At 38.5% G+C, this 26,015-nt stretch overlaps 2 protein-coding genes across 2 annotated transcripts; both read left to right on the top strand.

The window, feature by feature from the left end:
* Positions 1 to 6,786: 6,786 nt before the first annotated feature.
* On the top strand, positions 6,787 to 7,227 carry LOC143554063 (uncharacterized). The gene has a single exon (XM_077043921.1). It carries the CDS (start codon positions 6,787 to 6,789, stop codon positions 7,225 to 7,227), a length of 441 nt encoding a protein of 146 aa, XP_076900036.1.
* Positions 7,228 to 14,344: 7,117 nt separating this feature from the next.
* LOC143554062 (uncharacterized) lies at positions 14,345 to 17,197 on the top strand. The gene is made up of 4 exons (XM_077043920.1): positions 14,345 to 14,630; positions 14,736 to 14,998; positions 16,258 to 17,013; positions 17,117 to 17,197. Exons 1-4 carry the CDS (start codon positions 14,345 to 14,347, stop codon positions 17,195 to 17,197), a joined length of 1,386 nt encoding a protein of 461 aa, XP_076900035.1.
* The last annotated feature ends 8,818 nt before the right edge of the window (positions 17,198 to 26,015 follow it).

Genomic DNA, 26,015 nt, shown 5'->3' with positions numbered 1-26,015 from the left:
AGAGAAAAGATAATAATAAAAGTATAAAAAAATTAATTGAAAATGAAAAAGAAAAGAATAGTGTTTTTAATATAGTTATAGAGATGAAGATAGAGAATGGATTGAGAATGCTTTTATACACAAAAGAAATTGCAACGACGGGTATATTTGTTTTTTTTTCTTTCAAATATTATAATATAATCTAACTACTATATTAAAGTAAAACATAATTTTCACATGACATTTAACTAAACTTCCCACATATAATTCCACCTCAACAATTTTCAAAATTATAATTTATACATTATTTAATTATAATCTACCTTTTTGATTTATTTAATTGCTAACAAAGTTACACATATAACTTAAATGTTGTATTAAATGAAGTAGAGATTAAATTAAATTTTCTTTTTTGTATTTTTATTTTTTATTCGTGTATTACACGGGCTATATCATAGTGTTATTATCATGGCCGGCTCTTGGGGTGTGCAAAGCGGGCGACCGGCCAGGGCAAGTTTTCTTTGGGGGCACAAAAGTTTTGAAAATTCCCGATGTTATATATGTAGAATACCCGAATGTTTATAGTCATTATTTTTATATTACTCAAACACCTTTTAGACCACATTCTTTTGGATTAACCAAAGACTTATAGGCCCACTAAAATTTGAAAAATGCCAAGTACTTTTAATTATTCAATATAAGTTAAATAAATAGAATAAACGAATAGGCGCGTTAATAGCAAAATCGACTTCGAAGACCAGCAACCACGTCGACTTCGAACACAAGCAGTCACGGTAGCATATGAAAATATGAGTTTTTCAAAATTATAGTTATTGAAATCCTATTTTCGACCCGAAATGCCTCAACAAAGACTTAGCAGGTTGGCGATGAAAGTTATCACGAACGGAACATTAGAGAGCATAAATTGCGAAGAGTTAATTCACCAATTTGCTATAAAAATGTTATAAGAGCTTCACAAATCCTCAATTAGCTATTAATCTATTAAGCGTGTCATAAACTCATTATAATATCATGATTTTCTAATTTTTATGTTAATCGCTATAATTTTAATCGGCGTATAAAAAATGTGTTTACATTATTTAGTATGTTAAGGTTTAAGAGGCATATTTTTTCGGCTCGGCCGAGGCACGTGAATTTTCAGAGCCGGCCCTTGTTATTATATATGTTGCCAAACTCATCTTATTTGTAAATATGTAGTTTTTCAAAATAAATGTATGTGGGTATATATCACTCCTATTTCTGAAAACTCACATTCCATTCTCTCATCAGCATACCAACGTGTGAATGCTCGTCTTGGGAACATTAGGTCGAACTTGTGGTCAGTCCAATTGAAAACCTCGCTAACGGTAGTATTGATACTAATCTTGTAAATTACAAGATCACCACAGAGGACCATTGATGGTGCTTGGTAGTTGATTCCACACTTAAAACCCATGGGCAACCTGAAAGACTCGCCACTGTATAACAAAATATAACAAGATTGAGGTCACGCCAAACTTTAAAGTTAAATGTATAGTCGTAAAATTACTATGTACAGCTCTAAAACTGAATTTACAATGTATTATAATCTAAATAAAGCAGTAATGTCTTCATAAAAAAATATAAATGCAAACGACATGACCAAAATACAAACGAAAATCGATGGTTTAGTCAACTAAGTGTACAGATTTTCATTATTACTTTTGAATGCTAAGTAATTTATGAGAGTTTAACAGGTAGAGCATGCCAAATATTATAGCTCACATGTGTATTAATCATTTAAATATTAGCTAAAAACAAAAAATATATCTAAACTCATTTAGATAAAAAAGTGCCAAGAATTTTCAAATCTAAATCCGAAAGCAAAACCAAACTTAAGAAATAAATGCCTGACCCTTTCAAAACTTCATAATTTCTGGTTTTGGTTTGGTTTAGTTTGTTTTGAGCTGAAAACCTAAAACCAACCCATACATATTGCTAAAACACAGTATATTTAATTCATCAATGAAAATTTTCTTTACAATAGATGAAAGGTTACCAGCCAATAAACTGAAATATATATGGGGAAAGTAAATATGGGGTTGTTAACCACCTAACCTTACATGCAAAACCATCAAAGCAACGTAGTTTTGATGAAAAGTTTCTAAAAATACTGTTTTTTTTCTTTTGTGATTCTCTTTCTTCTTCCTTGAATTTAGTAAATTTAGAAAAAACCCATGATTCATACTTTACATGGGTATTATTGTCATTTGTTAAGCAGAAAAGTAATCATTTAATCTACCTTGACCTTTAAGTTTTTTAAACACTAACACTTTTAATAAGACGGATGAAGTATATTTTAATCGTCTTCATCTTATGCTTTCACCTACAATGAAAAATTATGAGTTGGGGGGTTTTTCTCTAAATTTACTAAATGCAAGGAAGAAGAAAGAGAATCAAGAAAGGAATAAAAACGGTATTTTTAGAAACTTTTCATCAAAACTACGTAGTTTTGATGGGTTTACGTGTAAGGTTAGGTGCTTAACAGCCTCATATTTATTTTTTCTATACATATATATATATATATATATATATATATATGAGAAAATCAAAATGAAAACATCTATACCATAAAACAAATACAAGAAAAAAAACAACAAACAAAGAAATGGAAACTCCATTTATCTTTTATATACAAATAATAATGAAAAAATATCTCTTTCATATTAAAAAATAATCAAAATAGATGTTTATGAGAATTGCATAAATATTTGTGTCTTGAGTCTTTTACTTTTAAGTTATTACCGCCTACCCTATATGCCAAACACTACATACATATAATTTTTGTGATCATCATGAATATCATCCTATATGCCAAACCCTATATCATGTGATTATCATGACTGCCTAGCTATATTTTTTAAATTAAAATTATCTTTAGAGTGACATAACTTGTGTCCATATATCATGTGATTATCATGACTGCCTATAACTTAAGTTTAAATTATCTTTAGAGTAACTAACTTTTGTCCTTCATGCTGTTCAAAATAACGAAATGGATTCTTAAAAGTAATTACTTTCAGTAAGTGTTATTTATACGAAAAGTGTAACATTTCTCCATTTCGGATCTATTTTATGTGCAATACTTGTTGAGATAAATTGAATTTTATAATTTTAATATTATCCCTAATAACAATTTTACTAGTGACAATCTTAACTTTCTGTTATGTTAATAATAACAATTCCAATCTAATATATCATTAACTGTTTACTTTTTATGACGTAGCGTATCTTTTCTTTTTATTTTGATATACAGAGTTTGCATATATAAAATAGGTGGGTGCAAGGTTAGAACCCAAGACCCTACAAGTATACATATCTAACCATGATCCAAGGCGTCAACTTAATTATAGGCTTTTGTTGAAGTGTTAAGTAATGCATGTAAAAAACCTCATTTAAAAAATGAATAGGGTAGAAGAAGGTTGTGGGGTCGTCAGCGAAAAATCTGGGATTTTGGGTTGTGTTGTCCTTGTCGTTCAACCTGTAATGTTCGTACCATGTTGTTCAATAGATGCTTCACTTTAACCGTTTCAGGACATGGGTTCTTGTTTCCTTGCTATCAAAGTTAGCATACATTTAGTTAATTATTTATTTATTTAATATCAACTGTAACGTTATGTCTCTTTCCATTTTGGAGGATTTTGGGTGGTGTTGTCCTTGTCGCTCAACCTGTAACGTTCGTACCAACTTGTTTAAAAGATGCTTCACTTTAACCGTTTTCGGACATGGTTTCTTGTTTCCTTGCTATCAAATTTAACTTTTATATATTTATATAATTAGGATTTAGGACCCCGCGCTTCGCGACGGGACCATTAAACCATACAAAAAAACATGCGTAAAATATTAAACAACAAAAGTGTTGAGTCGATTTGAAATTAACACGCATCGGGTTACGGCATCGAAAGTAAACAAAAGAATAAACTTGTCAATGCCAAAATACAACAAACTATCATATATGGAAAAAAACCCGGCACGTTATAGTTGCGAATCGATGCAAATTCGATTAGTATCGGCAGTACCAACACATATTGGTAAGCATGAATTAGTAAGCCAAAAAATCAAATTTTAAAGGCGTGGTATCAAACGTTGAAACGCGAATATAAAAACATGTGATAATTGGATAATTTTAAATTTTAAAAAAGTTTCGGTCATTTTAAAGACCAACCATACAAATATAAAAACAAAGTTTAAGAAAATTTTTACCGACAAATAAGACATGTAAATCCGACACTTGCCAACGTTTAAGGTTTGAAAAATATACTTAATTTTTCAAAGTAAAAAAAAAGAAAAAACATTAGGAATAGTAAATTGAATAGTACAAATGTGAGGGGGAAGAAATCCCCATTTTAATATATACTAGACGGGTGCCCCCGCCATGCAGCGGGAAACACAGACCTTAGTAATCATGTAATATATTTGTGTTTATTGTTTTATTTGAAATTGTGAAACCGTTTGTTGATATATTTGGATTAATCATTCTTATTTTAAACTCAAATTGTAATCAAAGTACAAACCAAATCGGAACCAAATCGTTGATAATGATTCGGTTTGGTTGGTTTCAATTTTCAACATACCGGTTTCAATTTTTGACGACAAAATACCATTACTAATGATTTGGCTCACGGTTTAATTCAAAACGATCAAAATTGAACCACAAAAAATGTCATTTTTATAACTTAAACAAACTATGGCAATACCATACTTAAATTGAAGAGGATAAAACGCTCATTTTTATAGTGCAATTTAAAAGAAAAATATTATCATACGAAAAAGTTATTAGCGTTTGAAAATCATGGGGGAAGTTGGGTTAAAAGTAAAATTAAAAAGAGTAAATAGACAAAAGATATTGATTAAATTTGTAATTATTCTCTAAATTATAAAAACTTGAATTACTAAGATTGTAACTATCATAGAGAAAGATGTAAAATACGTGATATTTGAGTGTTCAATTACCAATTTGTCACTCTTTATAGTTGTACCATGTGCTTAAGCAATTGTAAATCCATTAAAATCTAATGTCTTAATTGTCCTTGTTTAGTGTATTATATCTACCTATACTAATAAACAAAAATAATAATGATGACGTGTCCTAACCACATTCAATTCTAACTTTAATTTTAATCATATTTTCTAATCTCAACTCTTCTTAATCCATGCTATCCATAGATCATGGTCCAATTGGTATGACCATTAGGTGTAACCTATATGAAAAAAAGTATCTAATGTCATTTAATACCATTTCATTTAATTTTACTAACTTTTTATATCACATATTCACATTACATGTTTTAATTAAAGTATCCATGGGTCCATTGGTATGCCACACTAACTTTTACTATCCATTCGATTACATCTAAATTTACTATTAAATATATAAAGTTTGACATGATTTAAAAAAACATATAAACCATTGAATATCTATAATAAGTTTAAAATCAAACAGTGAATTAATAAATTAGTTATGTAAAATTAAATTAGTTAAGTAATAATTTGTGAACTATTATCGTATAATAATTGATGACCTGTGTTTATAATAGATATTTAATTATGTGTGTACTTCAAATTCCATTGAATAAATACAAAATTTATAATTATAATCTTACAATTTGTAACACACTATTTAACTTACATTCGTATTGATCAAATAAAACATCTTTAATATATTTAGGTAATCATCAATATTTTATTTTATGCCACCTTAAAACATTATTATAATCTTAAAAAAATGAAAAAATTATTATGTAGCATCTGAAGCACGTGTGTGTGATAATATTAAAATTAATCTATAAATTAAAAAGAAAATCCATAAATTATGTATGATTAAATACCTAAATTTTGATACATGGGTTCAAAAGCTAGTATAGTATAGATATAAGTAATAATTTCAACTAAAATCTTTTTAACATTTATTTTCATCTTCCCTTTTATATTATGCGTGGCCACCTTTTAAATTATTAAACCTGATTTACATAACACATTATCACATACCTCTTATTTTTCAACTATTTCGGAAACTTTTAACCAGAGTCTCGAAGATTCAAGTCCATGGGCATAAATATCCAAGATATTATTCATAAAATGTTCACAATTCTTAGATGAACCTAGAGAATCCTAGAGAATTCCATGAAATATATATGTGTAGAAATCTCTAGATGGCCTTGTAAACTAGTATAAAAAGAGGTGTCGCCCTTTATGCAACTCACCTCAAAATCTTATAATCTCTCATGCTGGTTAAAAGGCTTATCTTAACAAGTGTCTAAATGCCGCAAGAGAGTGAAATCTAATAGTCTATGTGCCGCAAAATAAGTTTTAACTAATGGTGTTATCATACACGAAGGAACACACTAATGTTCATAGCTTAAACAGAGTAATAGATCATACATCCATGTATATTTCCTAAACCTTCTTGTTATTAAACAAACTATAAATTAATGATCTAAATGATCCATTAATGTTTTGTTAAACATGAGTTTTGTTTTAAAAGAGACAAGAACAAACTAATACTGGATTATGATAACTCAACCAACCTATGGCTATACCACACACATACTTATCATTGTTTTAAATTGTGGGTGTACATACGGGCATATATGCATGTACATTTACGGCCGTGTATGCTCTTATACGGCCGTATATGTATGTTCATATACGGCCGTGTAAGTGTGTGTGTGTGTGTATATATATATAGTTTGTGTTTGTTATCAGTTCAGTTGGATTGTAATTCAAATAATAAAATTTCTCTCTTTTATATTTTCTTCTTCTTCATACATGTTTATCATCCTTAAACGTTTACATGATATACGGGCGTATATGTATGTTGGTCATGCCAAGAATAAGCTTTGCTTCGTTAATAATACGTTGGTCATGCCAAGTGATGAGCAACAGATGACTGTTTGGAAAAGATGCAGCGATATGGTTATCTCGTGGATTCTCAATACTCTTACACAAGATATAAGCGACAGCGTGTTGTATGCTCAGACTGCCAAAGCTTTATGGAATGAGCTCAATGCTCGTTATGGTCAAGCAAACGGGGCAAAATTTTATAAGTTGCAAAAGAATCTTTGTCAAATCACCCATGGAAACAATGACATTCCTACTTATTTTGCAAAAATGAAGTCTAACTGGGATGAGTTAAATGCAACTAATACTCTACCCTCATGCACTTGTGGGGAAGCTCATGCGTTTGCTAAAAGATATGCTAGCTCATAGAGCTGCTGAAGCTGAAGCTCCAGCGGTTGATGCTGAAGCTCCGGCGATTGCTGCTAAAATAGTACGCACCCCTAGGCTATAAATAGTACGTCACCCTGAAATCAGATATTCATTCCATTCATCTCACATCAAATCATTCAATCAATCAACTCACCTTCACCGTTCCAATTATGCAGTGTGAGGGATGCAAAGGACTTTACCTCCACACCGACATTGCACTACACAAGAGGTATTGTTTAAACTATCTTCGTCTCTGAGGTAGAGCCCGAACTCAGCTCAATGATATGCTAGCTCGTAGAGCTGATGAAGTCGCTGCTGCTATTGCTCCGGCAGCTGATGCTGCTGCTCGGCGGTTGCTGATGAAGCTCCGGTGGTTGCAGCTGCTGCTCCGGCGGTTGCTGAAGCTGCTGATGCTAATGCTAATCCGGCGGGAATGTGAATGATATCTGGATCTGGATGCTTTGATTTGCAATGCTGATGCTTATTTTACCTTCATTTGTACTTACTTCCTTTAGTTATCGTCAATATACTAAATAACAAACAGCTACTTCATTACTTACTATGTTACAGATCAGTACCTATCTGATTTCATTTTCTGTTAATTTCATTGATGATTACTGCGTACGTTAATTGATTCATAGGTTTATACAGCTTGATTGATTACTGTGTTATATGATTGATCAATTTATACATCTAGCTAGATTGATTACTGCGTTTTATGATTCATCAATTTCATAACAGCTTAATTGATTACTTATTACGTTAATTGAATCGATATTGATGATGATGATGATGATGAATTTATGATTATGATGATGATCTTTTGCAACATTTTGAAATTTTAGGGGATCTTGTTTGTTTATTATGTTAATAGTCCAACATTAATTCAACTAATTTTCTCAAAATAATTAAATTATCTAGATCTATTACTGATCCAATTAAGGAGAAGAAGACGAGTCAAATGTTTGCTTCTTTAAACTAGTTTATAGAATTATGAATATTTCGCTGTTTCGACCATAACCGCCAACCGTCCCTCTATTCCACCGCGATCATTCTCCACTCGAATCGATATTAATCTCAACTCAAACACAACTAGCTAGTTGAACGACTCGTCTACGTGAACATGTTCGATCGATACTTACGTGATTTCAAAAGGGATAAACTACATAACCGAGACAATGGACATGGCGTTCGGATATAGAAACCTTCGATTAAAGTTCCCCCCAATGCGTCTAGCTCTCTGGCCGTGATGTTTTCGAAACACAAATTATAAGGAACCGGTTCGGGTTGAGCTGGTTGATATATTGATATGGTTCTTGATTAATTCAACAAGAAAATAGAAAAGAAGCTATATATATATATATATATATATATATATATAGGGGATGGTTCAAGAGAGAAATGAAATTACTGCGAGAAATGAATATGAGCCACTAGTTTTATTTTAGGTTTTAAAAGCTTCAAGATTAATTAAGAAACTATAAATGCGTCTCTCTCTTCAATTAATATATCTATTAAATTAATATAACTAATCAAATTACTATAATTGAAAAATATTAAGAATTAATTTATTTTCTATCCAAATGTTTATCCTACATAAGTACAGTTTATCCTACACAAGTACACTTTATTCATACGTTAAAATTTCTTTCTATCCAAATTTCTTCCAACTCAATATATAAATATCCATCAACACGTAGTTATATTGTGATAAATAATATAAAAACTATTTTACATGTGTTAGCATTAAATATCAACAAAAAAAATACAACATACACAAAAATATATAGTCTACACTTGTTATGAGAATAAGAAAACATATAACATACACACAAAATTCATCATCAATAAAATACACATGCACACGAAAACATATAACCTACACATGAAAACTTTATCCTACACAAATACAATTTATTCATACATTAAAAAAAAATCTATTTAAAACCAATTTCTTCCAACTCAACTTATCAATATTCATTAACACGTAGTTGCATTGTGATGAATAATACAAAAACCTCTTACATATTTTTGCATTAAATGTGAAATATACAACCTACACAATAACAAATAACCCACACGTGTTCTATGAATAAGAAAACATAACCTACACACGAAAAACATATAACCTACACACGTGTAGGATATGTGTATATTTGTGTAATTTATATAATTGTTGATTTCAAATTTAATATGTAAGTTATATGCTTTTTTGTATATTGTACGTTTTTATTGCTCAAAACAAGTGTAGGTTATGTAATTTTATGTAGGTTGTATATTTATTGTTTACATTTAATGGACACATTTGTATGACATTTTTTTATTATTTATAAAATTTAAATTAGTGTTTTTAATTTTTTGATTATTTTAGTTAAATTATGTAGATATATTAGTTAGAGAGAGATTTATTATGGTTATATTAGTTGTATTAATTGGAGAGAGTGTGTGCATTTATTGTTGCATTTATATTTTTTTCATTTATATTTAAACTTTTAAAACCTAAAATAAAACTAGTGGCTCATATCCATTTCTCGCATTTCTCGCAGTAATTTCATTTCTTTCTTGAACTTAAACACACACACACATATATATATAATAGATAGAAATTATGATTATAACTCATTTAATTGGTATCCCTTAGACTCATAACTTAAGTTATTTATACACAAACAAAAAGAAACCAATATACATTAGACCACAAGCCACTAATTCACTACACAAACTAGGAATTAGTACTCAACAGAAACAAATGAGGCTAGATGTATGCAATCATGGAGTTTAATTAAGTCAACATATTGTGAGCAAGAGTCCCACGTACGAGACCATGATGTGGCACACATGCATTACTCGTTTGGTCCGGCCAACAAAAGGTTAAAACCGGGTTGAGTACAAGCTGGTTCGTTTTGAAACCGGGTTCTTGATCGGTTGTTCTGGTTTTATCGGTTCGGTTGGGTTTAACCGAGTGGAGATGATTATAAGCCGGACCTGAACCTATGGTTCAAAAGATGTACGTCTTTTATAATACATAAATAACGTTATCGAATTATTAGAGTTAGACCATGTGTAGTCAAAACCAATTTTACCAATAAAAACTTGTTTAAAATTATACTTCGTCATGGTGGAGGGATTGTATCGGAAAAAAAGAGTGATCGAGTCTAGCCAGTTGTAAGATATCAGATGAAACTGTCGCCCATGGTTCTCTACTTAAAGTTCTTATGTGTTGAACATGTTTCGTAAAAAAGTTCATTGAATGCATAATCAACTTTATTAGAGAATTATGAAAACTCCATAAAACATTTTAACTTATTGCTTATTATATAATACGGTCTCCCACGTTCATTACGGTACCGAAACTAAAACAAAAAAAAAACAAAAATGACATTCGGTCGGGTTTCGTTACGGTACCGCACGTAAAAAAATTGCGATGATTCTACACGAATTTGGTCGGCTACACTTAACAACACAACCATCTGGCGCACATCAAAGTTAATATTGAAAACCATTTTATCATATATAAAAACATAATAACACACTTAAAAAAGAAGAAGAAAGTAAAACCAATGTTGGCAACTATAGAGGTAGGGTACCAAAAATATCCAAATATCCTTAAGTACCACCCGCGGGTCACAGAAGAACCTCTTATATGCCACCAGCGGGACATATGGATCACCCGCATATCACGGCAGAGAAGGAACGTCCTCATACCACGCGCGGAAGCATCCTGGCACCCTCAGAAGTCATCCGCAGGGCAAAATATATATTCGCCAAAATGACCGGAAGGCAATGCCAACTGGACAGCTGTCACCAATTAACTACCCTCTAGAAGAATGTCCGCGATTGTTACTTGAGGGATACGTGACCTATCAACCAATAAGCAAAGGACACTTGGTCAGGTTGTTAAAACCGTGCACATGGCTAGGGTATGACCCGTCCTATCATTGGGCGACGCGTGTCTAGGTTGTTATACCCATGCACATGGGACGTGTAGCTCAACCTATCATAAGAGGACACGCGTCCAGACGGTTATCAAGGATCTTCTAGAGGAGGACAGCTGGCCCAATCACCTTCCTACATCCTTCGGCTATAAATACCTTGTCAAACGGTATGAGGTATTCATTCACTCACTCATATTCTGACTACACTTAGTCTGTTTACTTCAGTACTTTATCCTCTACGAACGTTACTGATTTTCACGCCGGAGGGTGGTTACAGGAGGACCCCCTCTTGTCCTTCCTGTAACGAGACTCACGGTGTCTGTTTTGCAGGTTTTGGTCATTGGACTGTAACATCCTAAAATTTATAATGTTGAATAAAGAAAGTTACGTTTAGTGATTTCGCGTTATTAATTAATTAATATCGAGTAAAGAACGGATCATGGATTTAGATTAATTGAGATGGGTTAAATGAGAATGGGCCTTAGGTCCATGGGCTTTAAGGGATATAAATATCCCCTAAACCAACCTAAAACCTTAAACCCTCATTTCATTTCCATCATAGTCCCTACACACTCCAAACACACCCACACCATAAACGAGCAAGATCCGAGAGAGAGTAAACGTTAGTTGGTATTAGATCTTATTACACGAGATCTAGAGTGCATAAACAAGCTAACCAAGATCGAACGAGCGCTAAAGGTATGTTCTTGACCTTTAAAGTTTACGTAGTATTGAACGTTTTTACTTAAAGGTCCAAGCTTTATAGTATATACGGGATATATATACGACCGAAAACGGTTAGGGAACGTAGTGGGTGATGTCGAACCATAACAAGGGTATTAAAATCGCCAAAATGCTTGATAAAAACTAAACCCGTAGCTGAACTGGGTAACTTCGCCTGCAAAAGCTTAACTTCTCCTTCAAAGCTTAACTTCGCCTTCAAGGCTTAACTTCGCATACGGCCAAGTTTGCCTAACTGGTAACTTCGCCTAAGGCCAAGTTCGCCTAATTGATAACTTCGCCTAAGGCCAAGTTCGCCTAACTGGTAACTTCGCCTAAGGCCAAGTTCGCCTAATTGATAACTTCGCCTAAGGCCAAGTTCGCCTAACTGATAACTTCGCCTAAAGCTAAGTTCGCTTAAGGTTTAACTTCGCCTAAAGTTAAGTTCGCTTAGAAAATAAATTAAAAACCTAATGGAAAATGCTTAAGGTTTAACTTCGACCCCAACCAGGGGCTCTGCCCCTTGGACCCTGCTAGGGGCTGCCGCCCCTAGACCCCGCTGCCAGGGGCGCTGCCCCCGGACCCCCGTTCGTTGTGGGTCATATAAAGATAGAAATACAACATGAGTAGTAGTAGTAGTTAATTGATACGTGTAAATATTATACAGTTAGCCGTGCACAGCTCAAGAAGGGAATAACTATTAACGGAGAGCGTAACATGATTCAGGTGAGTTTCTAGCCCCAATTATGTGTTATGCTTTCGGGGCTGTGTGCATACTCGATATGTTTGTTAATACGCTTATCCTAAGAGATAAGTGTATGCCTTATGTGAATGATGTGATATGTATGAATGATGGCTTGACAGTACGTGAACAATCTTCGGATATTGCACGTACTGTCAGGTTGTAACGCTAAGTATAAGGTAAGTATGATATGTATGTTTATGTGAATGAATGTGATAAAGTTAATAAAAGAAGGAAATGATGGTTGTATGGTTACGAAGAGGGTACCGGGCCCTAATAATACTCGAGGTATGATGTATGGTTGTATGGTAACGAAGAGGGAATCGAACCCTACTAATATTCGAGAACTAGGGAACCGAACCCTACTAATATTCGAGGAAAGAGGGTACCGAGCCCTAATAATACTCGAGGAAGGAGGGTACCGGGCCCTAATAATACTCGAGAAAGGAGGGTACCGAGCCCTAATAATACTCGAGGAAGGAGGGTACCGAGCCCTAATAATACTCGAGGAATGTAGGGCGTAATGCTCTTTATAACGTAAGATATGAAAGTAAGTTAATACAAAAGAAAGTATGAAAGTATGAAAGTATGAATGAAAGAATCTAAGTTTATGTGTATTGTATAGTGTATGATTAACTAGAACTCACTCAGCGTAGCTGACTTTTAGTATGCACGCAGGTGAGTAGGATGAGACAGCTCGCTTGAGGAGACACGTGGCACTGAATAAGAGGCTGGCATCGGAAGACTCATGACGTTTAAGTTTAATGTTTCGTTATTTTGAAAGACAAAATGATGTTTTAAGACAAGACGTGTTTTGTTATGAAATGTTTTATGAAAGCTTTTATATTCCGCGAATGTTTTAATTAACTCTGATATTTAGAACTGCGTTTATGAGTAAATCCAACACGAAAGTAGGGCTACCGGTAACGGGGCCTTACATGGACTTTGGGAAGTTGTACTCATATTGTGTTAGCAGTTACTGTATTTTACCCTGTGGACTCATTGGATCCAGGACCCATACCAGGGGATCGGATCCGTGTTTTTTCATTGGCGCCATCCGTGTTGGTGTTAGAACAACAAAAGTTTTCGTTGGTTTTTTGGTTCGTTCGATATGAGTAAACTTCCTGAAGGACCGACGGGAACTCCTGCACCTGATTCACGTGTAACTAACACCGAAGCACCTCAGGGTTTTGCTTCAAGTGTTTTTGCACGTATTACAACTTCAAGTGGCCGTTCTCTCGAACGTGTCACATTTTCGGGGTCAAGGAACACTAACGTAGCACTTGAAGGTATCACCCCTGAAGTTGTTACAGCACCAACCGGTCCCACTCCCATAGACATGGGACGTGTCTCGATACCGGAAGGTTCCAATTTGGGGGATCTCAGGCGAATTATCGGAGAGACCCGCCGAAATCGGTCAGTATTGGATCTTGAAGAAGATTCAGGTGATTCTAACTCGGTGAGATCTCACCAACGTAATTCCAGATCTAGAGGAACACTATCCCCAGAGGAGTGGCTTCACGCACAACAACAAAATCTGGTAGCCGAATACGAGCGCAGAAAACGTAACGAACGATTCCATGCTCGTACTCTGACTTATGGAGAATCTCCTCGAAGATCTCCTTCACCAACAGTGAGAGGAAGTCAGATCCATTACAGCCAACAGACGGAACCATAGTTTGGCGAATTACCGAAGTTGCGCCCTCGTCCTCGCATAGACATGCGGTTGCTATCTTACTTGGAAGAATTTGATAGCTACGATTCAACTTACCAACCGGATGATTACAGTATGTATACCGGTGACAGTAGGATGAGCTCGCGCGCGAGAAACAGTCGTCCGCAGGACGTAGTCCGCCACACAGAGTACCATAGTAATGCTGAGAGAGATTTTACTAAACCATACCGCCCGGCAGCTTTTGCTGAAAAATCAAAGTTTATAACAAGTATTGCTAGAGCACCCTTTCCTGTTAATGCTAAAATACATACATCGGTAGGTAAATACAACGGTATGACTGATCCAAGTGATCATCTCCAGAACTTTTTGGCGGTAGGTGGTGTTAGTGGTTGGACGCTCCCTTATTGGTGCCACATGTTCACATTGACACTAACAGGGGCAGCGAGAGAATGGTTTGATAAGTTACCTGACGGTGAAATTTCTAGCTGGGATGACCTGGTGAAAAAATTTTCTCAACAGTTCAGCCAGCAGAAGAAGCATACGCGTGACCAGTCAGAAATTTTGGATGTTATCCGACGAGATAACGAGTCCATAGAAGATTTTATTACCAGGTTTAATGAAGAAAGTCTGAATATTGGTGGGATCAGCAAAGACATGCTTTGCGGTGCCTTTCGCAAGAATGTCAAATGTGATGATTTGGTCCGCACATGTAACATCCTGTTTTTCGGGTTTCGGTTAATAAATTAAAATACAAGTTATTATGAGTCGGGCTAGTGTTGGGTTAAATGGATATGGGTTATGGACTTGGGCTATGAAAGAAAGAGGAAAGGACCATGGGCTTAAGCCCATGATCCATAATTATATAAGTCATTAAATGGCCTTTAATCATTTATTTCACACATTCCATACACCTCCCAAAACACACACTTAAGCTCTCTCTCTAGTCTCTCTCTCTCTAGATCGAAACCAAGAAGGAAACCGATCCCGACCCAAGGTATGATAGTATTTTATTGTATGAGCTGAAACCCGTTAGATATAAACACGAAACGACGAGCCGACACCTTTAAACCGTTTAAGTCACGAGATCCGGGTGGAATCGGGTATAAACCGAACCTATGATGAGCTTAGGGGTCACCCTAGCTCAGATCTGGATCGAACGAGACGAAAAACGGTGAAAAACGAGTTAAAACTCGTTTTTCCGACGTGTTCGCGGTTTTCCGGCGGCGTTTCGGCAAAGGCGGCGCCAGAAAAGTATGTACGAGGTTAAGGGATGTCAGGGAATGTTATGACATTCCCTGACCTAACCCTAGTTCGCTAAGGAATAACCAACGAATTAAAGTGATTCGCTAGCTGATTCGCCTAAGTAAACATAATGAACTAACTTCAATTCGTTAAGGAGAAAGGATAGCGAATTACCCTTGATTCGCTATAGTTAAAAGATAACGAATTGAATGGTCCAATTCGTTACATAGAGTGGTTCGCTATGGACTGATTCGTTAAGGGTCCAGTTCGTTAGAAGGGTTCAATTCGTTAAAATAACCAGTTCGTCATGACAAGTCAGTTCGTTAAGGATAAGTAACGAACGAGGAGTTTGGCAGAATGACAAGAATAGTCCCTGGAGTTAGAAAAGAACGATTTAATTACAAAGAAGCCATTGGATTTTAAGTAGCAAATTATTTAATGATTCAAAATCCTAATGGAAAATGTGTAGAGACAGTTAATGAAAATAAAATTTTTCATTAACTGTCTCTACCCCTTGGACTGCGTTTATTAACTCTGAAATTTAGAACTGCGTTTATGAGTAAATCTAATGTTAAAGTAGGGCTACCGGTTACGGGGCCTTACAGCACACTTACTGGTAAAGACGGAATGCCAAAGGAATGGGACGATCTTATGATCGCGACGAAGTTGTATGCCAACACTGAAAAATATTGAGGAATGGCAATCCAAAACAAAAGTTCAAATTCGAGTTTCAAACTCCGCGGCCCAATAGACAAGCAAAAGGGCCCATCTGGTCAAGACTTCAGCCAAGTGCGGAAGTGTCAAAGCCATTTGATGCACGATCCCTCATTGGCAATAAAAACAAAGCGGGACCTTCAAACCGAGGTCCCAACAGTTGGACTCCTCTCTTAAAGACCCCTGCTGAAATTCTCACTACAGAGAATGTGAACTTCAGAAAACCCCAGCCACTCTCAAGAAGGTCATTCCTTGATGCCAAGAAGCATTGTTCGTATCATGACGACATTGGTCATAACACGAATGAATGCAAAGCATTAAAAAACGAAATTGAGGTGGCTGTGAAGTCTGAAAAACTAGGACACCTGGTGAAAAATGGAAAACCTGACAATGGTAAAGCTCCAGCACGGGATAACCAGGGTCCAAGCAAAAAGCAAATTAAGGACTTGAACGTACACATGATTCAAGGCGGATGCAAAATAGGAAAAAAGAGAAGAGAGTCCGACGATGAAGAATGGAAGTATGAGCCAGTGATCTTTCCACGAATTAAAGGAGGTCCCAATAATAAAAATCCTCTGATCATCACTGCTCTTTTCGGTCATTATAACTCCCATTACGTTTTCTTCGACACTGGTAGTACATCAAATATCATGTACGAACAGTGCTTTGAGCAACTTGACGAAGATGATAAGGAAAGGTTGAAGCCTATTCACGCTCCAGTATCTGGATTTGGAGGAGAGATAATGCACCCACGAGGGGTAATCTCTTTTATAGTAATTTTGAGCGACGGAACCCATTCAAGGACAGAGGAGGTCGAATTTTTGGTTTTGCCTGCAACGTCAAAACATGACATCATCCTAGGACGAGAAGCAATTGGTGACTTCAATGCCCATCCGTCTATGGCTCACGGTACGGTTGGGGTCCCAACCAGCACCGGCATAGCAATAATTCATGTTAATAGACATTGCTTTGCAACTGAAAGCTCAAAACCCAGCAAGATTCCAAAACAATCTCTAAGAACTGAACCAGAAAAAGGGGTTTTGAACAAAAAGTTTCTTGATCAAACTGTAACAATTGGACCTGCTATCTCTGAGATAGTAAGGACTTTCCTGAAATAGTTATTATAAAAAAACATTGAAGTTTTGGCATGGCAACCTACGGACATGACTGGTGTCCCGCGGAACATTGCGGAACACAAATTAAGGGTAAACCCATTGTTTACACCAATTGTTCAAAAACAACGTAAGATGGGTTCAGAACAAACAAAGGCAATGAATGAGCAAGTTCAGGACCTCTTACAGGCTGGAATCATTCGTCCAATTCGTTATCAGACCTGGGTTGCTAATCCAGTTATCGTCCCCAAAAGAAACGGGACATGGAGGATGTGTATAGATTTCAAGGATCTAAACAAGGCGTGCCCCAAGGACTGCTACCCTCCGCCGGAAATAGACCTCAAGGTCGATGCTGTGGCACCATTCAAATTCAAATGCTTCCTGGATGCTTACAAAGGCTATCATCAGATTCACATGGCAGCGGGCGATGAAGACAAAACAGCATTTCGTACCGATCAAGGCACCTTTTGCTACAAAATGATGCCTTTCGGACTGAAGAATGCGGGAGCCACATATCAACGATTAATGGACATAGCATTTAAAGGAAAAATTGGACGAAACCTGGTGGTTTATATGGATGATATCATGATCAAAAGTGTTGAGGAAGACCAGATGTTGAGAGATATTGAAGAGACATTCGAAACTTGAAGAGTATCAACATGAAGCTGAATCCAGCTAAGTGTTCATTCGGGATGGAGGAAGGAAAATTCCTCAGAGTAATTGTCACGGGTGCAGGCTTCAAAGCTAACCCAGATAAAGTTCAAGCTGTAGCCCACATGCCTTCTCCCTCTTCCCTCAAGGAAGTTCAGACACTCAATGGTCGATTGGTTGCTTTGAATCATTTCTTGGCGAACCATGCAGCCAAATCTCATCCTTTTATCTCAACACTAAGAAATTGCCTCAAGATAGCCCAATTCAAATGGACCGCGGAAGCGGAACAAGCTTTCTTGGAGGTTAAAAAATGTTTGATGGAATTTCCCACGTTTACAGCACCCCATGCGGGAGAACCTTTAACGTTGTACCTGTCGGCTTCAGACATTGCCATCGGGGCTGTCCTTCTGACAGATCGAAAGAATGTTTAAACACCGATTTACTATGTCAGCAGAACGTTATCAGACTCGGAAACAAGATATTCCATGCTCGAAAACTTGTTTTGGCACTGGTCTATGCTGCCCGACGCCTCCGCAGGTACTTCCAAGGGCATCCTATCAATGTTCTAACCGGATACAAGCTCAAGAATGTTCTCAGTAAACCGGAATTGTCTGGGCGATTGGCAAAATGGGCCATTGAGCTGGGTGAACACGCGATAGAATACAAACCCAGACTAGCAATTAAAGGGCAAGTGTTAGCGGACTTTGTCACTGAAGTCCCGCGACACAAAGAGAAGGAATGTTTGATTGAGCAAGAACCCCAAGCACCTCCGGAATTAGGACATATTTGGTCTTTATTCACGGACGAGGCTTCAAGCAATGAGGGATCTGGCGCAGGCCTCAGGCTAGTCAATCCCGAAGGCCATGAGTTTACATACGCCATAAAGTTAGACTTCAAAAGTACTAACAATGAGGCAGAGTATGAAGCTTTCTTGGCAGGCTTACGGATAGCCAAAAAGCTTGGGGTTAAACATTTGGAAGCCCGTGTGGACTCCATGTTGATTACAGGACAGATCAATGGAACATATGAAGCAAAGAATGACATAATGGCTTCATATGTGTCACAAGCGAAATATTTGATGCTTCAGTTTTCTTCATGCAAGGTCATTCATATTAAAAGAAGCGAGAACAAATCAGCAGATGCTCTTAGCAAATTGGCTTCCACAAACTTTGAACACTTTGCTAAAGACACCCGTATCGAAATTTTGGACCGCCCATCTGTTCCGCAACACCAAGTTTTGGTAATTCAAACCGGAGTGGAATCTTGGATGACACCCATTACAGCATACTTGTCATTCGGAGCCCTCCCAGAAGAAAAATCCGTGGCCCGGAAGATAAAACACAAAGCCTTGAACTATCAAATACATGACGGTGTTTTATACCGACGTTCTTTCCTCGGACCACTACTTCGATGTGGATGCCGAGGACCGGAACTATTTAACCAGAGAGGTTCACGAAGGCATCTGTGGTCTTCACGCTGGCACGCGCATGGTCGTGGCAAAATTAATGAATGCCGGATACTATTGGCCGGGGATGCATTTGGACGAAAATGTGCATGAAATCAGGAAGTGTGATTCATGCCAACGCCATGCTCCTAACACGTTGCGACCAAAGAACGAACTCGTTCCAGTCACTTCAGCTTGGCCGTTCCAGAAATGGGCTATTGACATCATGGGAACTTTCCCTGAAGCCCCCGGACGAGTCAAATTCTTAATAGTAGCCATCGACTACTTCACGAAGTGGGTGGAAGCCAAGCCGGTTGCTTCCATTACAGCAGCAAGTATTAAGAAATTCCTGTGGCCTCCCTCTAGAGCTCGTTAGTGACAACGGAACTCAATTCGCGGACAGTGGGCTACAGGAATGGTTGAAAGAATTGCAGATTTTTCAAATTTTCACATCCGTAGCCCACCCGCAGGCAAACGGTCAGGTTGAGAGAACCAATCGGACCATCAAGGAAGGAATCAAAGCAATTAGGAACTAAACGGACGGGTTGGGTGGATGAATTGTCCCATGTACTGTGGGCCTTCCGCACCTAAAGGAATTCCAGTAATTCCGAAACCCCCTTTAGTTTAACCTATGGCACAGAGGCTATGATTCCGGCCGAGATTGGTATTCCATCCACCAGAGTTCTTTTGATTGAAGATAATGATCATGAACTCCGGATGAACCCTGACCTCCTTGAGTTCGATGTGGTAGACTTTGTCTTCCGCAACAATGAAGCCTCCGGGCAAGTTGGCCCCAACTTGGGAAGGATCTTATAGAATTCAGAAAGTTTTATCTAAAGGTGCCTATAAGTTAGAAAAGTTGGATGGGACTGAGATCCCTAGAACTTGGAACGGGGCCCAACTAAAGAAATGTTATATGTAATGTATTTTCCTTTTTTGGCATGCGTGCCTAAATAGATAGTCACAAGCTATGTACTTTCTTTTTGTGTAATTCGGCTTACGCCTCCTTTATGAAAAGTTTTATTTCGGTCATTTACGTCTTATGTAGTTCTATGTAATCTTTTATTGACACACAAAGAAGGTCTACAAACACTTATATTATAAAAAATAGGACAAAGTGTATAGGATGCAAAAAGAAACTTCTTTATTTACACAAAAGAGATTACAGCAAAGAGAATTCAAAAAACAAAGGACAAGTCCATCTATGACGCTGCTTCTTTAGATTCAGCGTCCTTGCTTTCCGCATCACCAACACTCTCTTCATCTTCTTCATCAAGGTCAAGAAGGAATTTTAATTGCTGGATACTGTCCTCCTTGTCAGAAAGTTCAGATATCTGCTCCGCCAAATAAAATTTCAAAGTATCGAAATCTTTAGTCTTTTGTTTGAGGACAGCATCAGTATCTTGGCCAGCCAGAATGTATTCCTCAGGAAGCTTGGAGGTCGAACCGAACTTATAGCCTTCCTGGAAACCTAGTTGGCGACCAGCTTGCTTCGAAGCTTTTAGGAGAATAGCTACACAGTTCCCAAGTTCATCACTCGCCCGATCGTCAGCGATGACCTGTTGGAATAAATATATATAAGTAACTTCAAACACTTAGATTATTTACAAACAAAGGAAAAATACATACCTTGGGAATTCCCTCCGCTAGCAGCCATTTTTGGTCCGCCTTGGCCCAGACAAGCTCCATCTTGTGGCCGGCGCACTCCAAAGCTTGCTCTCGATTTTTAGTAGCAAGATTAGTCAAGCGCTCTTCGTTAGTCGCTGATTTAGCCTGAAGATTTTTTAACAATTCATCTTGTTCATCCAGTTGCTTTTGGAGAACGGCTTTGGCTTCCTCTGCATTGGCACGAGCAATCTTCTCTGCCTCCAGCGCTTGACTGCTCTCTTGGGCCTCACTTATAGCTTTAAGAGCCTCCTCTTTGGCATTAGAAGCAGAGGCCGCCAGCTCATACCATTCCTCGTTTATCGCTAACCAGTCTCGAGTTATTTCCCGACTGGTGGAAATAGTATTCGCCAAGTGATAAGAGTTTGAATTCAACAACTCTTGGCGAATACTACGACGACGACGCTCCTTCTTAGCAGGAGGAAGACTCTCCTGCAAATACTCGAAGCATATGTCCACATCACGGAACGTTGAGCCTCGACGTAAAGACCAATGTGGACGATGCGGAGTAGTATCCTTCTCTTGAGGAACCGGAGTGGTCTGAGGAGCATGAGGAAACATGCTCACACCTCCTTTATCTCTAAAATGATGAACACTATAAGAAGGTGACATACTGACATGATCAGTATTGTCAGCCTCCTTATCCTTCAAAGGAGAGTCATCCGCCACCTCAATTGGCTCATTGGCAGTATTAAGAGGTGGTGGTGGAAGAGGAGTCTAACTCTTCAAAACTGAAGCACCTTCAGTAAGGTCTTCCAGGTCCACTGAATAACATTAACAGTTGGTTAGAAAATATGTTCAACTTATAACAGTTAACAAATATGAGAAATATTTTACTTACCTAAGGAAGCGTCTTCCGCGTCAAGCTGATTTAGACGCGCTTCCAAGACAGAAGGCTTTGCCTTCTTCGAATTCTTCTTCGGAGCGGCCTTGGCAGGGTTAACCTTACGCTTGCCAGCTGCCTTAGAAGCACCCTTATCAGCAATCGGATGCCCATCCTCAGTGGCGACATCTTCAGATGCGGGACGCTTACCCTCCGCAGCAACGTTAACAGCGTCCTGATCCGTTGCTTGGCTGGTGGTGGCTCTTTGGCGGGTGAGACCTGCAGTTGAGTCCACAACTTTATTAGCATCAACTGAAAAAACTTCTCCGCAAAGTGAGGACTCTTCGCCGGACGAAAAGAGTACAATCACCCCACTGGAAGTAATAGCAGTCATAGGTCGGGGTTGTAGAATGCCCTCACCTTTCTGGATGCATTCCTTAACATATTCCTCACCTTGAGCGTACATCGCCTTAGAAACCGCTGGTTCCGAGCGAAACTCAGTGGGAAACAGGAAGTTAGAACTGGTGCGCTCTAAAAAGGGCACATCCCTTGGATCAATAGGGCGGCGCACCATCATTCCCCCTTCCCGATCCAACAGAGTATCGAAGGCGGAACCTTCACCTACACAAATAATGATAAAAGTCAGAGATTGGACATCTGGTTAAAGGAAGAGTAAGAGTGTTATCGGACTTACTCTTGTTGGTTCTTTCATAGAAAGGCTCTAATTTGGGAAACGGCCACAGAAGACTCATCTTGGCACTCACCATAGCCCTTTCATGAATAGGGCGCATAGGAGTCGGCGTGGAGGTTAGCGTCTTAAACCACGGCTGACCCTCATGAGCAGCGGTCGGAACCACGGGCATGGCGTCCTCTGCCTTACGTTTAACCATCACGAAAGGAACAACTTCCTCCCGGATCCAGAAAAACTTCGGCTTCCAGCTGTGTAGGCTACGGATCCATTCCGTACCTATGACCCTCTTCTCAACGGATGCAAAACTATACCATCCGTCGCGGAAGGTCATTTTGTAAAAAACGGCAAACATGCCGGCAGATGGATCAAGGTTGCGTGACTGACAACAAAATTCAAAATGTCGAATTCTCAACATCCCGAAAGGATGGATCTGTGAAAGATGTATCCCATAAGTTGTCAAGATCGATTGAACGAACTTTGTCACGGGAACCCGGAAGTTACCCGTCGTAAAATGGTCTATGTATACAACCATTTTCTTCGGAGGAGGGCTGTTAGCAATAGAACCACTGTAACACCCCGGCCTCTCGTACCACCAATATTGTCCGCTCTGCCCACGAAGAGCTCACAGATTTGTTTTTGGTTGCCCAAAACGTGTTGGTGATGTTAAGAGGCAAGACATTACTTATGAACCAAGGATCTCTCTTGTCCACTGCCGATGTGGGATAGCCTAAGAGTGGGACGATGTTGTATTTGCCAAGGGTGTTACAAACAACCCCCCTTTGGACTCATCGTCCTCGATGAGGCATGTCCCAAAATCTCGAACGGCACAAGAGTGGCTTTGATACCACCTGTAACACCCCGGCCTCTCGTACCACCAATATTGTCCGCTCTGCCCATGAAGAGCTCACGGATTTGTTTTTGGTTGCCCAAAACGCGTTGGTGATGTTAAGAGGCAAGCCATTACATATGAACCAAAGATCTCTCATGTCCACGGCCGATGTGGGATATCCTAAGAGTGGGACGATGTTGTGTTTGCCAAGGGTGTTACAACCACTCGCCGGACGTTCTGGTTCCCAGTCCGGGGCCAATCCGTATACGTTCACGACGTCGACAAAATCTTTCTTTTTAAGAGCTACGACGACTTCATTGATAGTAGGGGTCCCTTTTTTCTCTCCGGCCATTTATGCAAGAAGAAGATGAAGAAATCTCAAAAATGTTTTAAAGTCTTGAATATTTGAGAGAAAGAGAATTTGAAAGTGATAAAAGTTGAATGGAAGCCGCAAGTGGTCTATTTATACTCATCGCATTTAATGCGACGGATTGAATGCAGTGGAGAGGGACACCGCGGACCGCCGGATGATCGAAACGTCAGGCGGGAAATTCAAGAAAGTGTAAACAGGCTGTCAACGGCGTCATGCACGTCTTGTCAGTTGCCCCAGGAAGTTTCTCTCTCCGCCACGTCATCATAGTTATTCAAACTTTCAAAAATTTCAAAAAGTTGTAAATTTCAAAAATATCTTATAAGGATATTTTCTTCAAACAGTTGAATGTTCACAAAAGGTAAAAAAGTTCATTTCCATTAAATACCCAAAAGACAATTACAAAGATTACAAGGCTTAAAACCTAGTCTATCCTAGTCTATGGACTTAGGCTACTGTATCGTCCGGAGCCTTTGGTGAAGTGTCCTTGGAAGAATCAACCTTAGACTTATCACCTAGATAAATCTTCAACTGTTGTATGCCATCAGGGGCGGAAGCAAACTTCGGAAGCATATTTTGGAGTGGGAAAACTAGGTCATCATGCTCTTTGTGCGCTCCTGCTTGACGTCAAGGCCATGAAGAGGATGGTCCTTAAAAGTGCGATTACTCTGAGCATAAGCCACTCCTTCATGAAAACCCCTAACGCGTCCAAGCGAGGAAGAGCAACCATCACGTTGGCAAAGCTGTCAGTCAACTCCGCACTCCCCTTGATATGGCGGATGATCTACAAAATAAAAACACAAGTGTTTAATGACAAAAATGCAAAATAGGGAATGAACCAGTAGAGTTGAATAAACTTATAGCATCAACTCCCCGAGTAAGAAACCATTGACGGTCCTTCTCTGCACTTTTAGCCCACATTCGAAGCCCTTGGGATTCCATAGTTGCTTCCTCACGAACTTGCAGGAGGGAGTCATAGGCAGCTTGAATCTCAACAGCCCTTTTGTCCTTAAACTCAACCTGCTCCCACTGCAACTTAAGCTCCGCTTTAAGCTCTTGGATTCGAGTGCCTTGAAGGGCCACTTGATTTTCTAAGGCCGAGTTTGCGTCTCGAGCCCGGGCCAAATCATCTTTTTCTTATTGAGTCTTCGCCTAGGCAGCCTCAAGAAGGGAATTCTGTCTTTCGCAAGCCTCCTTCCATTGGCGAGCAGCGGCAACATTTCGATCCCGCTCGCCCTTGAGGGCGTTCTCTGCATCTGTTTTCTTCCATTTAGCAGTCCTGGCCGCCAAAACGGTGCTCTTCAGTTTCCTTCATCGCAGCTTCAAGGGCTCGGGAGGATTCACCTAGCTTCCCGCCCATAGTACGCCATTCACGTAAGACTTCCTGACTACCGGCCAAAACATTAGCCAAGTGGTAGGATAAGTCCGAATGAAGGTCGTGGCGGGAAAGATCACGTTGGTGCACCATTTCGGCTGGTGGCACGCAGTGTTTAATAAAAGTCATGCAGACCCCGGGATCAATATACTGGGATCCATTAGTAATATCCCATGGAGGGACAAATGACACAAACTTATCCCCCAAATTCGCATCCCCATAATAGCGGGAACCTGAAGCCTGAAGGCGAACTAGGGTTGAGAAAGGTTGTTGTGGAGAAGGTCGAGGAGGAGACTCCTCGGTCCTGAAACCCTCCTCATTAACAGCAGGATTGTTCTGCTGGTCACCAGCAACACTCCCAGTCTGAAAAAGATAGTCAAAGCGATTATCAGTTTCAGACTGGTTGTTGGGTCCTTCCGCTGAAGTATCAATCGGAGTAGTCGGCGTCCTCTCTTCTACAGTAGTCTCAATCAGAGGGGAGGTCGGCCGATTTTCCGTATTAATATCACTAGGAAGAGTAGAAGGCTTGTCTCCCGCCTCTCCCTCTGGAGGAGGAGATGGTTGCTTTTCAGTATGAGGAGTTGGTGTAGGCAACCTCATGGATATGTCTTCCCCAAAGATCAACGGATCTGCATAAAAAGCTTTACTTAGCGAAACACCCTAAAATAATAAAATACCTTAAGGTCAATACATACCCTCTACAGTATCAATACGATCGGCAAGACTGTACTGTGGCTTCTTGGGACGATGAGTTTTTCGTTTTTTTCTTCGAAGGTCCCGCCTCAATGTCCGCAGTCTTT

This window comes from Bidens hawaiensis, unplaced genomic scaffold (genome assembly GCF_021521415.1).
Source record: "Bidens hawaiensis isolate Kalapana, Puna unplaced genomic scaffold, B.hawaiensis_p1.1 tig00017490_1, whole genome shotgun sequence".
NCBI classification, from domain to species: Eukaryota; Viridiplantae; Streptophyta; class Magnoliopsida; order Asterales; family Asteraceae; genus Bidens; species Bidens hawaiensis.
The sequence above is the reverse complement of the archived record's forward strand: the minus strand, read 5'-3'. Positions and strand labels throughout refer to the sequence as shown.

Coding starts and splice junctions, on each gene's coding strand:
- LOC143554063 (XM_077043921.1), top strand. CDS start 6,787: ATGTTTATCATCCTTAAACGTTTACATGATATACGGGCGTATATGTAT.
- LOC143554062 (XM_077043920.1), top strand. CDS start 14,345: ATGCGGTTGCTATCTTACTTGGAAGAATTTGATAGCTACGATTCAACT. Junction 14,631..14,735: donor ATCGGTAGGTAAATACAACG/GTATGACTGATC, acceptor TGACACTAACAG/GGGCAGCGAGAGAATGGTTT. Junction 14,999..16,257: donor ATGTCAAATGTGATGATTTG/GTCCGCACATGT, acceptor CCAAAACAAAAG/TTCAAATTCGAGTTTCAAAC.